The sequence below is a fragment of the Papio anubis genome, chromosome 17, assembly GCF_008728515.1.
Source record: "Papio anubis isolate 15944 chromosome 17, Panubis1.0, whole genome shotgun sequence".
Taxonomy (NCBI): domain Eukaryota; kingdom Metazoa; phylum Chordata; class Mammalia; order Primates; family Cercopithecidae; genus Papio; species Papio anubis.
This window is the reverse complement of record NC_044992.1, coordinates 58,777,401-58,793,390: the sequence shown is the minus strand read 5'-3', so window position 1 is coordinate 58,793,390 and position 15,990 is coordinate 58,777,401. Positions and strand designations below refer to the sequence as shown.

Below are 15,990 nucleotides of genomic sequence, written 5' to 3'. Positions count from 1 at the left end.
TGAGAGAATAACAGCCAGCTGAGACGGTGAATGTGTTTCCTAGAGAAACAAACTTGTGGGTGATGGGGTTGCAGGGAAGGCCTGAGCCTGCTGCTTGCTTAAAACACACAGGCCGTTTGGGGTGCTGAACAAGAATCCCTAACCCCATGTGTTCCTCCATGGGACCTTCCTCCTCTCTGGGGGCCTCATGGGGGTCCGTCCTGCTGCTGCTCCATTCTGGGCAGGGGGACCGGCCCTTTTGTCTCCTAGGCTCTTTCTATAAACCAGTCCCTTTCCCCTCGGATCAGAGGATGTGCACCTGGTCAGGACACAAGCCCAGATTGTGCACTGATCCGCAGGGCCGCAAGAACAGGGGAGCCAGGCCACCCCGGAGTCTTGATGTCTATGGTGCATAAAAGATGGCAGAAGAAGTGGCTCTTTTCTGGCCGGGCCCATTCCCTACCCCGTCTCTCCTTCTACTCAGGGTTGCCAGGACCACCTGGGCCTCTCACCTCAAAAAGCCTTTCATGGTTGTATGTTCTGCAAACTTCAGGCAAACAGCCAGAGGAGAAAAATAAGGCGAGTTTAGCTGGGAGATGCTTCTGGGAGGAAACAGAGTGGCTCTCTACAAGGACCGACAGCTACTTTCACTCTCTTTCTGTTTGTGGTAGAACCTGGCTCCTCTGAGGACCTTGCATGGGGGGTGTCTCACCAAAGCAGCGTGCTCCTCCCAAGGTTGGAAAGGCCAATGCCACAATGGCTGGAAGAAAGTCCGCAGCCTCTGAAAAGCAGGTGCTGGTGCCTGCAGGGCACGGCTGTGTTGGTCTCATGAAGTTTGTGCGTGCTGGAGCAAACGACAGGTCGTTGCAGAGGCAGCAAGACAGCACGCTTCCTGCGGGTCCAGTACACACAGCAAGAGGGGAGTCTCCCCATCCCTCCCACCCCTGGAGTCAGCAACAGTTGCAGGCTGAAGGGAAGAAGGAAACACACACACACGGACACACAAAGGTCAGCCCAGGTGCTGCAGCAACGCCACATGTGCACCAGTGTACTAGGCAGACCGCAATCAGACACTTTCTGTTGTCCCCAAGAGGAAGAGTGGCGGAGGAACTGGGATGAAAGGTGGCATTAAGAAACTAAGAGGGAGTGTCAGCTCAAAAATAGTCCTCACCCATAAAAATTTGTTTGCAGGTAGAATCAAATATATATATATACACACACACACACGTAGTATCTATCATGTAATATATATATACACACACACACCTAATCTATCATGTAAAGTAGCCATTCATTTTTGAAATTTTATCTACATTTAAAAATTAATCTATCTGATACAGTGCCCATGTGCGGGGAGGGAAAGCGCAGAAGCAAGGGATTCAGCTAAAACTTAATTCGAAAAGAGGATCAGAAACAAGAACCTGCACAAATAGAGCACAATTGTGTCTTATAAAATTATTATAATACTCTCTTTATACTTGATACGATTATATCAATAATATAGATTCACTTGTTATTAAGGTTTATTATAAACATGCAAAATTCATTGCATGATGCATTTGCAAAACATATTAAAATCCTTCTAGCAATAAAACATCTTTGAGCTGTTAGGCATCCGGGTTTCCTGATTCTACAGCTCCAGGTGTACTAGAAATGGGAATCAAAACCATATTATTTTTATCCCTAAGTGGACATCCAGGGCTGGAGAAGGGAGGAAAATCAATCAGCAGGGGCTGATGCTAGATTCAACACTTCCAGTAAGTTACTGTACATCGTACTTTCATAAACGACACTGCAGCCTATTAAATAAATAAGTACAAAAGGGGAGAGGGCGTACACTTCAGCTTCTTGAGAAGGATAACAAGGTAGGCAGCAAAATATTGGTGTGTGTGGGGTGGCTGTTGGCGAACAACACTGGTGAGTAGTGGCATGATTACTGATGGCACCCTGGATTGAAAAGTAATCTCTCAGAGATTAAAATGAACGTACATACACACTGGCTTATCCTTGATCTGAAATGATTTCACATGCTTGTTCAGCAACGTCCTTAGACGATTTGGCCTCTTACAAAGAATGAAAGTATCAAGACAGTTATCAGCCAAGGAGGGTACCAGATGACAGATTCACCCAACACTCATCTGAGGTTTTTTTTTGTTTAAACTGGTAACTGCTGGACTATGGTTGGGTTAGGATTTGTCAATGTTTGGGAACAGTGATTAGGTTTATCCTGGCCTTTCAGATTCTAGGGGCTGTTTCCATGGAGGCAGAGAACGGACGCAGAGGGTACTTTGAGGCCTCCCCCACCCCCAATCCCTCCCTGCTCACTCTCTTGGCTTCCTGCTCTTGGATTCCAAGACGTCTTGGGTGGAGATGTTTCCAGCCCCCTGGGCTGGGGTAGGCTCACTTTAACATCTCTGGTTGGGGGATTCCGATGGTGAAAAATCCACAGATGGAGGGTATGGAAAGTATATCAAATTGTACCCAAAATGGGGCAACAGTCTGTTTGCTTTCTAGGAAGGGTTAACCTAGAGGCAGACGTAACTTCTACAGAATTAAACTGGACACTGTGCATGACGTACCATCTTCCACTAAGATAAAGTTCTTGGTTGTAAGAGAGAGACCCTGAACAGTTAATCACATTTGGACTAATAACCCTACAATTTTCAGGCCTCCATATGGAATCAGACACAAGGCCGTGGCCTTAACATTTTAGGGTTAAGGATCACTTCCCACCGTGGGGAGGGCTGGGGGCTGGGGAGGCATTTGTTCTCGCTGGTGAGTTTCATACTGCACTCTGTAAGATGGGGTGCACAAACTGGGGGTTGACATACGAGAACCCTTCAAAATCAGACTGGTCTATGTTAGCAATAACCAGCTGATCAGGTGGTGTTAAGACGGGCTGCCCTCGTGTGAAGAACTTGTCAAAGTTTTCTGCTCCTTTGCCGCACTGTGGAGAAAAGACAAAAAGAAGGAAAGGTCAGTCCACATGACAATGCACAGCAGCTCTCCGAGGGCCCTCTCTGGGGAGGGGCACGGCCCTGGGGAACTCAGGGCTGGTTAGGCAGGAGGAATCTTGGAAGACTTGCAGGCCTATTGGATTCAAAAGCCAGGCACAGCAGACAATGAGGAGTTACCCAACTGTAAATCTCGAAATACCCCGAACAGAAGCCCTGGGTGGGAATGCACGGCTGGCAATGAGGCAGCAACAAGGGGACAGCCCCTGTCCCCTCACGTCCACCTCACCGAGCAAGCGGAGCTGACAGCATGGAAGCCACGCACGCAGGGCTGTCAGTCACAGCTCCGTGTTGAAAGGCCAGGACGTTGGCTGGGGCTGCAGGCAGTTACCCCTGGACCAAGCGAGGGGGGTGAGTTACTGCCGACATCTCGTTCTTTGCCACAATATTTGCAATGAAAAACTGTGTTATCCTTGCCTTCCTACTGGGCTGCTCTAGCAACCCCAGCCCCTAAATTAAGCTTCAAGCGATATGAAGTAGGTGTGGCGGCAAGGCTGGGAGATTTGCACCTGGCCCAGCTAGGATTTAGCACACCTAGACACAGCTGGCCAGCGGGCAGGCTGGGCGACTGGAGCTCATTTGCAGGGTGGTCTCAGGCTGGAGGTGGTTTGCATGGCACCCTGGGGAGGCAGGGAGAGGCCTGCTGTCTCGGCTCTTCCTCTCTTCCAGGGTGCACTGGGGTGCTCTGTGCGCATCGAGGATGCAGGCAGAACTGCTGCATTGGAGTCTCTGAGACACATAGCCGCTTAGGCAGCATGGCTTGGTAGCCTGACCCCAAAAGTGGGGAAGGGGTGTCTCTTCACTTTGTCAGCCACCCACAAGGGTAGTGGCGTGTTGAATTCCCCGAAAGCCCAGGGTGATTCTGAAGCAGGAAGAGTTTCACTGAGGATCCTAAGAAAGATTTTCCAGATGTTGCCAATTATTGCCCTGGGACCTGCTGCTAGCACCACAGGGCCAATATGGATTCACGATGAGCTAGCACATGTTTCAAACTAACTAGGCATCCTTGGGTCTCTAACAGAATAGCTCTGGATTAACTGTGAAGTGGGGTCCACCCAGTTTGCTCATCTGTAACACTGGGAGAATCATCATACCTCCTGCCAAGGCTGTCATGAAGGTGAAATGTATGGGGTTTTCACAGAGCCCAGTAGAGGCGAGAGGCCGCGCGTGCTACTAGTGTTTTTATAAGGCAGTTGAGTTTCATGGGCTGTGTTTTCTCAGCTCCTTTTTCACACTTTATCTTCTAGGAGGTGTGCTTGAGAACCTTTTTTTTTCTTTTTTTTTTTGAGACAGAGTCTTGCTCTGTTGCCCAGACTGGAGTGCAGTGGCATGATCTCAGCTCACTGCAACCTCTGCCTCCTGGGTTCAAGTGATTCTCCTGCCTCAGACTCCTGAGTAGCTGGAATTACAGGCATGAGCCACCATGCCCGGCCATGAAGCTACTTTCATTACCCTTTTCCCACCCATTTTTCATCAAATAAAACCTGCTCCTAAGTACCTGTTGAGGTGGAAAGCATGTCATAAATTCAAAGTAAGGTTTTTATGACAAACAGCTTTCCTTTCTGGGTTTATTCATTTTTTGAGACAGGGTCTCACTCTGTCACCCAGGCTGGTGTTAGTGGTGTGAGCATGACGCACTGCAGCCTCAACCGCCTGAGCGCAATTGTTCCTCCCACCTCAGCCTCCTGAGTAGCTGGGACTGCAGGTGCGCACCACCACACCAGGCTATTTTTTGTATTGACAGGGTTTCACCATGTTGCTCAGCCTGGTCTCGAACTCCTGAGCTCAAGCAATCTGCTGGCCTTGGCCTCCCAAAGTGCTGGGCTGGGATGAGCCACAGGCGTGAGCCACCGCGCCCAGCCTCTGGGCTTATTTCCATTTTAATAAGCGACCACCTACTCTTCACCCAAGGAGATTTCACACCCCAATGAATGGTGCGTATGTGGGTGATGTGTGTGGTGGGGCAGAGGGGATGAGAGGCAGGGGCTGTCTGTGTGCTTTCAAGTTACTCTGCGGAGCCATACAGACATGAGGCTTACTGTCACATCCGTCCTGCCTCTCACACGTGGGGTAGCAAAGCTTGCGCTCTCACACCCCACGTGTCCGTGGTATATTTCCTTGGAAGAGCACAAAGCACCTCAAAGCCAAGGTCAGCAGAGGCAGAATCTGCAATTCACATTACCCTATGTGTACAGGCCATTTGCAAACACCGAGAAAGGCTCTTTGAAAAATAAATAAGGGCACACTGTTTCTTCCTAGGAATTAATCGGGAGTCTGTACTTAGTTCATCAGTTAAACAAATAGAAATCAACTTTCCTTGGAATTCCACATTCAGATGCTGCTGTGATGATGACAACAGCCAAAGAAATAGCCCTCCTCTGGATATACCAGTGGTTCTCAACCAGGGATGATTCTGCCCCCAGGGAACCCATTTTTGGTCGTCATGACTTGGGTGGGACGAGCCTGGCATCTAGAGGATAGAGGCCAGGGATGGTGTGGAACATCCTACAAGGCCTAGGACACTGCCCCCGCCCCAAAGAATGATTGGGGGAAAATGTCAACAGTTCTGCTGCCGAGAAACTCTGGGACATACCAAGACTATCGTGTGAGGCTGAGTAGGTCCTAAGATCCGTGTGAGGGCAGACATGAAGCCAAAGTAGGGAATTAGGAATTAGCAGCCGTATGCAAGAGTGGACAGTGGAGAAGTGGCAGAAGTCCCAAGGCAAAAGCATTTGGAGCAAATGTGACAGCTCAGTGGAGTTGGCTTTGGGAACATCCTTTTGGAACCTGATTCATCAATACTCATTGCCTGTAAGAATTCAAGTGAACCTACAATCAGGGCTCCCAGAGGCTGGGATGTGTAGTCCTTTAATAAGAGATCATCTGTGCTTCTCTTGATACTCACTAACCATGCAAAGATGAGCAAGAAGGAATTTCTGGAAAAAATATAATAAAAGGACGTGAGTCCCCAAAAGGACGAGCAAAGCAAGCCAAGGTAAAATGTTCTCTCCCTTCTTCACAGGACACATTGGATGAATTTAGGGCTGCACAGATAGACTAGACGTCTAGGCTGGATGTCTGTCCTGCTCTAAATTTATCAATGTGTTCTGCAAAAAGAGTACACAGGTCTGACCCTTTCAGTCCCGTCTTTATGGCATTTTAGTCCCGTCTTTATGGCATTTACGAATCATCGTCCAATGAGACGTTTCCAAAAGCCATGGCTTTACTGCCAAGGAAAAATAAAAAGCAAACTAAAAGGAGATCTCCCAAGCTCTAAAAAGGGGACCACAGAAACCTTCCCACTGAGAAGCCTGGAGAGGGAGGCTTGAGGACATCCAATTCTAAAGCTGGTGTCCAGAGAAAGGTCACTCCTGAGGGTGCCCACTGCTTGAAAAGCTAAGTACTGTGATAAAATGGGACAAAAATCCCTTCCTGGTTAAGAGCTCGTGTTCTGCCTGTGCTGAGGTCTGCAGAGCTAAGGGGGAAGTTGTGGAGCCTAGATCAACCCAATTGCTGCCCTGCAGTCACACTGAGTGCAGCTATGTGGCTTCTGGTCTCAAAACTGCTCACTGCTGGAAACACCTTCCTCTTCTTTCTCACTGTAAATCTCTCTGGAATTTTCCTTGAACTCAAAGAGGGAGAAATCTCACTTTAACAAATGAAAGCTTTTCTTAAATTGGTTCTCTTCAGTGGAGAGACAAGAGGCAGGCACAGGCCGAGGGCGAAGAGTAGAAACTAAACCACTGAAGTTCAGCCACATCAACCATGGGACAGAAACGAGCCATGGGTGGATCTTAGCAAGCAAGGGAAGAAAGCCTGGAAGGGCTGCAGGATGACCTGAGGGTTAGATCAGCTCCGAGACTCAAGAACTTTTTATTCTTAGGGAGATCAAGCCACAAAGAAGTCTCCTTCGCCCCACCAAGAGCCAGGGGGCAGCACAGCTATTTCTACTCCAGACTCGGCGTGGTGAGAAATACCGTTTCCTTTTCTACCACAGAAGGTCTGCCAGTGTATTATAAATGAGCCTTCCACAGCTCTTAGCAAAAGTAGCCCTGGAAATAGACAATCTACTGTAAGTCAAATTGGAGAAGATCTTGAACTACTCGTTTTCCAAGACGTTAATGTGGAAAACCACCCCCATCACCATCACCACCACCACCACTACCACCTCCTACTGAAAAAGACAATGAAAACCAGAGATTTCTGGATCCTTGGAGAAAGGAAAAGCAGTAGATTCAAGAAGCTACTGCATTCCTAATATGGAAGAGATTCTTCCTATTATCAATGTTCTAACCTTACTCATCACCATGAGCCTGATAGGCAATGGCCTCAGGTGCCATCTTGGAGGTGAGCAGTGAGCAAGAAAAGGCAAAGAGGCTAAAGGGCTGAGGGGCACCAAGCATGACTGCATGAACACCAAGTGAATGAGTACAACATGACTGCAGGCAGCCTCCCGCCACTCCTCAGGGATGAGGCAGGCAGGTAATCACCACCGCCATTGGAAGGGCAGCCTCTACAGCAGTCTGTGACAGCAGGCAGGTGTGGTTGTCCATGGCCTCAGAGCTCTAGACCACCCAACAGCCGCTAAAAGTAACATTTATACCTTATGAGCGAAACTGGGCTGGGTGTGCACTATCTCCACCTCCAAAGGTAACCCGCGTCTTTCCCCGACTGAGGCTTTTGCCCTCTGGGATGTGATGGGTACCACACGATGGGTATGGGACAGAGATAAAGGGGAAGAGGACATCAGGGGGTGGTCAGACCCAACCAGTCAGTGTGTGACTCTTGAACTCCCTGAGACCAGGCGATGTTGACACCCAAGGGAAAGTGGGGACACAGAGGGGAGAAGGATGTGGCCAGAGATCAAGAGCCCCAATGTATAGCTTTGGCAAACTCAATGCATCTCTCTGTGAGGGTAAGATGCGGATGTGACTATCCACCTTCCCAGGCTATTGTGAGGATCCAGGGAACTAACGGGCACGAGGCCCTTCCTCAATGAGGAGGCAAGACAGACATAAGGTACACCCTGGGAAGCAAGCGCCAGCATGTAAAAGGCATGTGATCGATACCTGAGGGATGAATACACGTTATTAATAAGCTACCTCCCTCTTTCTGATCTTGGATTCAGGATTGAACTCCTTTGTCATTTTTGATATTCCTACCCATTTGGTCAAACTGTCAATGAATGCAACGAACCCAAGATAAATCAGGCATGGTAAAGATGTTACGAAACATGAATGACGTGGACTCTGGGTGGAATCTGGGATTGCAATGTGCCCCCACTGAAGCCCTGTGTGGCAAACACACTGCTCAATGCTCACAGCCCCTTTCCTTCTGTGATAGGGTGTGCGGGAGACTGAGATGCAATGCAGGAGCTGGCTTCGTGGCTGATTCTTACCTGTGAGAGGTCTCTGGGCATGAGCAATACACGTGTTGGTCTCACCCCTGCCCTTTACCTCGGTGTCTCAGTCATGTAGAATACAACCCCGTGGTCACAGCTATGGGAATTATGGGAAATATGAGTAGCTCAAAACATTGCTGTTAAAAAGCAAAACCAAACAAAACCCAGAAGGGGAGGAAGGATGCAGAACAAATAAAGAGTAAAAGAATGTTGCAAGACTATGGAGAAAGGAAACCTAACGAGGTGGGAGCTATCCCTTACGATGACCAAAGGCAGGATGCACTTCATCGTAGGGGAACCCTTACTTGTATTTCAAGCCCCAGTGCTGGGGTAAAGTGGAGCGCACAGCAACCACACCGCCAGCATCTGCACAGCTCTCCAACTCGTGGTTGCACAGCGTCTTCATTTAAGTTAAATAACCAACAGCAGAAACGGGCTGGCGTGTATCGCTTGGGCTTCCTGGGAGGTAATGTCCATACTAAGGAGCCATCCAGCAAGGGGTCTGGCCATTGGTCTGCCCTTTCTCTGAAGATTAGCATGCTCAGGGAGCGGGCTTCGTGCATGACCAACACAAGCAGGGACACACAGTTAAGGGTTATAAAGTGGGGTTAGTTTGCTCATTTAGTCACCCAAGGTTCTGGAAACGTGCTCACCGAAGACCTGGAAGCCCACTGAAGCCAGTGCATTTTGGTACACAAAGTCTGGAGAATAAGAACGGACAAAGGAGAGGATTTGGAGAATAGTCAGTTCCTGGCCTTGGAAGTCCAGAATCGGGAATGGACACGTAAAGAATGCTATAAACCCACGAGAGCTGATGCGGAAACACCTCTCGGACACATTGCTAAGTGAAAGACGCAAGGGTGTGTAACATGGCACAACCTCATCTGTGTATATGTTTACACACACAGCAACTTTCTGGAAGGCTACAGAAAAGATCATGAAGAATAGGACCAGTAGTTGGGGAGATATCTTTTCATTTATGTCCTTCTCTACCACTTAACTGTTCATTTCACCAGATAGAGAGAACATGTTAATAGTAATTTTTTAAAGGGATTGGGACGCCTTTCACCTCCTGCCAACTTCATATAGTCTTTGGTTTCTCTGACAAAATTAAACAGTACTCAGCTCACCTACTGCACTGCAGCATTATCTCAGAAAGGGAAAACTCTGTTCTGGAGGAAGGCTGATTCCGTTGATGAGTTTGCTGATAGAGGCCAAAAGCCACACATTAAATGAGGGGATTCCTTAGGTGTGAGAGCCATGTGTGTATGAGGGTGAAGGTTCTGGCTTACTGCCGGCTGTCATCTATGGAATAAAAACATGTACTCCATTTGGTCTTTATGTTAATGGCCAGATTTAGAGGATTTGAAGCTCTTTTTCCAAGAAAAGTTGTAATGGCCATAGTTCTTGGAAACCTTCACTGCCAACAATGGAAACCTGTCAATTCATACCATTTGATGTACACAGGGTCTGTATGTATGCCATCACTCATCACTGAAGCGCCCCGAGGCTTGCAACAGCGATGCTTATTTATATTGATTATTAGTTTAAATGTCTCATTTCTTCCGATTTCTCTGCTAAGCAGAAAAGTATTTGAGAGAGTAATGATTAAAGAATAGGAAAAACTGCTTTTGCTTCTAGTTAGCCAAGTAAAAGGTGCTGTCTTAGACTAGTGTCGAGGCTTAAATCAAACCTAGATACAGCATGATGTGACTTCCGTAGTCTCCAAAGGCTGGATAGTGTTTGTATGTTGCCGACAAACCTTCCCATTTTGAGATCTCAATTTTAATTGGCATCATTGTTACTAGCCCAACAGAAAAGCCAAGAGAATGAAGCTGCCTGCCACCCTAGAGAACTGATGAGACGTGGCCCAGGCTGCCTATGGTATCTGATCTGTGACACAGCCATGCCGGGGACCCTCCCTCCTTCTTTCACCTGCAGAGCCCCTGCACTATATACCTAGCTTGCTGGAGTAATTTTTAAAAGTACACAGTACCGGGGGATGTCCTTATGTTCAGGAAATACACATGGAATTAGCTAGGTGTAAAGAAGCATTAACTCTGCAACTTACTCTCAAATGGTTCAGAAAAGAATAAGTATATATTAAGGTTGGTACAAAAGTAATGGCAAAAAGAATGGAAAGTAACGGCAAAAACTGCAATTACTTTTGCTCCAACCTAACAGATGTGTGTGTCTACCTATACGCAGAGAGATATACAGAAAAAGGATGATACTGAGGTCAGCCTGTAATCCCAGCACTTTGGGAGGCCGAGGCAGGTGGATCACTTGAGGTCAGGAGTTTGCGAGACCAGCCTGGCCAACATGGCAAAACCTGACTCTACTAAAAATATAAAAAAAATCAGCCAGGTGTGGTGGCAGGTGCCTGTAATCCCAGCTACTCAGGAGGCTGAGGCAGGAGAATTGCTTGAACCTGGGAGGTGGAGATTGCAGTGAGCTGAAATCGTGCCACTGCACTCCAGCCTGGGTGATAGAGCAAAACTCCATCTCAAAAAAAAAAAAAAAAAGAAAAAAAGAATATAACTATATGAACATGCTAAAATGTTAACATCGAGGAACACGGGTAAAGGAATGCAAAAGTTCTTTAAATTACTTTCCTGGCCCTTCTGCAAGCCTGAAATTGGAAATTATTTCAAAATAAAATTAAAAAAAAAAAAGGATCCTTGCACCAGCTTCGATAATTAAATGATCATCAAACTCTCTAAACAAGCTAATGGCACTGTGAAATGAAGAAGGACTTTGTGGTGACTGGGAAAAGGAACCCCGATTGTGTGTTCTTGCTGCAGGGATGTCCTCAGTGTTCTTATTCTCTTTGGCTCTGGCTGTGGGTCATTGGATGACAATGTCCTGAAGACAGTTCTATTTTTTTTCTGCCTTTTTAAAAAATATAATACTTACAGTAATTTCACAAAAAAAAAATGGCCATCTGTGAAAGGCCTATTTCCAACGTGCTCCGCCTGCCCACTCTGGAATACGTTTCTTGTGTTAACATTATAGATTAATTTCTCCCTCCCTAATAATCATTTAAGTACAGTGAATTATTCTGGCTTGCCTATGAACTTGCTATTCTGCTCCTTGGTGCCAATGGCTAGAACTAAAAAAAGAAAAATCAATTAACCTTATGCTCCTGGTATTTGTATAAACTGCTATTGATCACAGGCAGGATGAGTGGAAATTTGAAGGCTGTTCTTGGCCATTTCATTCACCTTAATTATAAATCAGAATAAAAGGCTACAAAATTCAAAGCGATGGTGGATCAGAATCCTGGAGCTTTTATTTTTCTGGCAAAGCAGAAAGCGCTTTCCTTCCCTCGGTGAGCCTTCTGGTTGCTGGGCCAAATCCCTCCTCCCCATGGTGCCTCTACGCTCACCTGAAGCTGACAGGCAGGGTGGACACCCACTGCTCCCTCAGTCACTGAAGATTACCCTTTCCAGAGGTGACATCTGTTTTAAACTTAAAATTTCTTCTTACATAGACTCTTCTGAACATTATGGATCTTTCTTTTTTTTTTTTTGAGACGGAGTTTCATTCTTGTCACCCAGGCTGTAGTGCAATGACGCAACCTTGGCTCACTGCAACCTCCGCCTCCCATGTTCAAGTGATTCTCCTGTCTCAGCCTCCTGAGTAGCTGGGATTATAGACACCTGCCACCACGCCCAGCTAATTTTTTTTTTTTTTTGAGACAGAGTCTCACTGTCGCCCAGGCTGGAGTGCAGTGGCGCGATCTCGGCTCACTGCAAGCTCCACCTCCTGGGTTCACGCCATTCTCCTGCCTCAGCCTCCCAAGTAGCTGGGACTACAGGTGCCCGCCACCATGCCTGGCTAATTTTTTGTATTTTTAGTAGACACGGGGTTTCACTGTGTCAGCCAGGATGGTCTCGATCTCCTGACCTTGTGATCCACCCACCTCGGCCTCCCAAAGTGCTGGGATTACAGATGCCCAGCTAATTTTTGTATTTTTAGTAGAGACGGGATTTTACCACGTTGGCCAGGTTGGTCTCGAACTCCTGACCTCAGGAGAACCACCTGCCTCGGCCTTCCAAAGTGCTGGGATTACAGGCATGAGCCACCAGGCCTGGCCTACAGGCCTCTTTTTGATGACTTGGGTTTGTTGTTGAGAACATCAGGCTAAGCTGATGGCCCTCCCTGAGCTGACGGCCCACACTGAGCTGACGGTCCTCCCTGAGCTGACGGCCCTCACGCCCCGGGAGCAGAGGATGTTTGCCATTGTGCTTCCTTGGAAGAGATCCCTGAAACCAGCTGGCTTTGTGTTTTGCTCATAAAGAGGAGGAGCTAGTTATTGGCTGCCTGTGTCCAGGGCTCACAGCACTTCTGTCTGCGGTTATCTTTGCTTTTGTTTTTACAAAATAATCCCTGCAAAGTGATTGTCCCATCTTCCAGAAAATCATCATCTTCATGGGGGCGCATGGTAGCTTTTTAGGGACAGACATGGCTCTGTCCAGGACTGGACTCTCCCACTGTTGACTGCCACAGGGGCAGGTTCTTCCCTCACATCTGAGCCTCCAGGCTTGCCACTGTCAGGAGAGATGACCACCGCCATGGGACACTGCCACCACCCGGGGAGTCAGCCACCATCAGGGGAGACGGCTACCACCAGGGGAGACGGCCACCACCCGGGGAGTCAGCCACCATCAGGGGAGACGACCACTGCCAGGGGAGACGACCACCGCCAGGGGAGACGGCCACCACCCGGGGAGTCAGCCACCATCAGGGGAGATGACCACTGCCAGGGGAGACGGCCACCACCCGGGGAGTCAGCCACCATCAGGGGAGACGGCCACCGCCAGGGGAGGTGGCCACTGCTAAGGGAGATGGCCACTGTTCCACACACCTGACACTGGTCACTCTCCTCTTTCTGTTCTCCTTTACGTGTGACCTTATACAGAATCCAGCCCACAGCTGTACTGCAGATCTTGACTTTAATGTCACCATGAGATGGAAAGTCCTGTGTGAACCTCCTGACGGATCATGGCATTGTGAGATGCTTTTTGTGGTGGGATCGCATTTTGCGTGGCACTGCGGTCTAAAGGTTAACTTTAGTCAAGTCACTCTGGCAGTCAGGAAGAGGATTAAGACAGCACACTAGAGGAACCATGATTCCCTGATAAGCTCTGTAGGCTGTCCAGCAATGGAATACTTCTACCCTCCTTAGAGAAGTCAAGTGATTCTGGAAGACTCTTTCATTGGAGGTTCAAAACATTTAAAAATTAGTAAAACAAAGATGAAAGACTCCTGATCCTACAAGCTCAATCTTATCTGTAGAAGCAGTTTGCAAATAACTGTGAGAACTTCAAGTCCCACTACTGGCATTTGGTAATAAGCAAAGGTTTAATTCCATGGGAGCCAGAAGCGGGACCGCACGTGAAAACAGCTACTTGTCCTTAAGCCTGCAAGTCTCAGGGAAGTTGATTTGCCAGCGTTTGCTAAAAAACCATCAGGCAGTCTTCACCAAGACAGAAAAGGCTGGTCAGCCAGGGTCATAAGAACTGCTGAGAGGCGACAGCCACTCAGAAATGGGCTCGTGGTGAGAGCTGCTGGCTGCGTGACGTTTGCCTGATCCTTTCTCCGGCAGCACTATTTAGGCTTGCATTGCTACGTCTCCCTTTGAAATAACAAAACGACCCGTCAGAGAATGCTCAGTTCTGTAAACACGTTTCACTTTTCAGTTAGCTCTGGGTCAGGGAACCATAGTACATTTTTCACCAAGGAAGCTGGAAAACCACATCCCAGAATAACTTTTCTACGCCGCTAGTTCTCTCTTGCTGCTTTGTATGAACCATGGTGTATTGTGCAGCTTCGACTTTGGTTGCTTGTTGCTGTTCTAAATGTCCTCTCCAGCCACTGGAATGGCTCTTGGCATGGTGTCTCTGCTCCAGCGTGTCATCACTGAACAGAGTGCAGTCCTCAGAGACCGCTGAAGGCGGTGGTGCCAGCCCTTGCATGACATGCTGCGATGAGCCTCACTTGGCTGGCACAGTACAAGGACTAGAGGAAATAGCTCTCAAGAGACACATCGCTGCCCTTCCAGGAATCAGAGCTTGCCCCATTTATCTCTCTGCCCTTGACATGCTCTGCTTTTGGACAGTGTCTGTGGGTCCCCCTGCAGCCACCTGCTTCTATCTTCACTGTCGTTGTTCCCTCTGTGGGCCCATTTCCTCTCCGTCTGTATTCTTTCTACCTTCTTCCTCTTTTGTGCACAGGTTTTCCAGCAGATCACGGGCTTCTGCCTGAGAACTCTCTTCCTTCTTTCAGGCCAGAGCTCTCACCAGGTAGGGCCTTTCACATGAAATCTCCAGTTTTGGGGCCTGGGTCCACAATTTCTGCCTCCATTTGAGTTCAGGGGCTATTTCTTCATAGCCAGGGGCAATTTATCCTTCCTTCTTAATTTTAACCAGCATTCAGTTAAAAAACAAAAACAAAAAACCCAGCAAACAGTAGCGCTCCAGGAATAAAATATAAACAAACACTGCTTCTAACTCAGCTGCCTGCCGTGGGTACAGCTTTGCTCCCAGTGATTTCCACGACCACAGGGAACAATTCACATTCTTGCCTGCTGGAGCCAAGTTGCCCTCGTCTTCCCTACGTCTGAGCTTAGGGCCGAGTATCCACAAAACGTGGGAGACTATGCAGATAAACACTCTCTTTTGCTATAAGGTGGGAATAAACAGAAAAAGACATGTTTTATGGTTGGTTTTGCTGCAACTCATCTTTTTCTGGAAAGTGACTGACAAATAATTGGATTTTGCTCAACCCTCAAGGCAGGGTCAGTATGCATCTCTACGTTGTTCCTATAAAGAAACTAAGCTGTGTTCAAGATGCTATTGCATAACCTTCATGTTTTAATTTAAGACGACAAAGAAATATTAAAGGTAAAAGAGGAAAAAAAAATCCCTAACAGAATTTTCTACTGAGGCCACCTGCAGCATCATTAATCACTCTCCCCACGCCCCCCCAAAACCTTCAGACCAGGTTTTGTAAGTTGAGGGGCAGGAGCCCGTGAGAGCCCCCTGAAATCAGTGTGCAGGGCTGGCTAAAGAAAAGGTGGGGGTAGCAGATACAGAAGGGCCTTATTTGAAACGATGATTCAGGAGGAAGTCAACTGACCTGATTAATTTTAGTTTTTCTTCAGTGTGTGCTAAAAATACCTTAGAAAAATAAAATCCAGTGGGCTCACCAACAGCAGTTTTATTCTTGGGGTAGAGGACACAGAGGCACACATGGTGAGGAAGTTGCTGCTATAAGAATAAGGCTGTGTGCCACCCAGTTGGCAACTCTGCCACCCGAGGCGGGTCCCCTGGCCTGCTCATGGGGCACCTGTCAGAGGAGATAGATTTGAACGAAACCAACATGGCAATGCTTCTGAAACTGACTGTGGCATAAAGCAGCTCTCTGCAGTCTCCGTGCAGAGGCACAATGTGAGCCACCTGATGCTGGCCAGGATAGTGGCAGAGCTGGAAGGCACAGTCCGCCCAGCCCTTAGAAACAGGACTTCCCTGGAGGCTCGGCAAAGTGGCAGGTGGTGTGTGAGGAGGCTGACATCTTAAAGGCTCTCAGTTT

General features: G+C 47.9%; 1 protein-coding gene across 4 annotated transcripts in view; it reads right to left on the bottom strand.

The window, feature by feature from the left end:
* Nucleotides 1–1,480: 1,480 nt before the first annotated feature.
* The window catches only part of PRKCA (protein kinase C alpha), a 502,775-nt gene continuing 488,265 nt past the window's right edge, over nucleotides 1,481–15,990 (bottom strand). For 3 of the 4 annotated variants that reach the window (XM_017950891.2, XM_009191055.4, XM_021929333.2), the window contains 2 exons: nucleotides 9,048–9,095; nucleotides 1,481–2,926 (listed from right to left, as the gene is read on the bottom strand). In XM_017950891.2, coding sequence (XP_017806380.1) covers nucleotides 2,762–2,926; nucleotides 9,048–9,095 — 213 coding nt within the window. In that variant the 3' untranslated portion in view covers nucleotides 1,481–2,761. The remainder of the gene's footprint in view (nucleotides 2,927–9,047; nucleotides 9,096–15,990) is intronic. The other variant, XM_017950892.2, reaches the window with a different exon arrangement.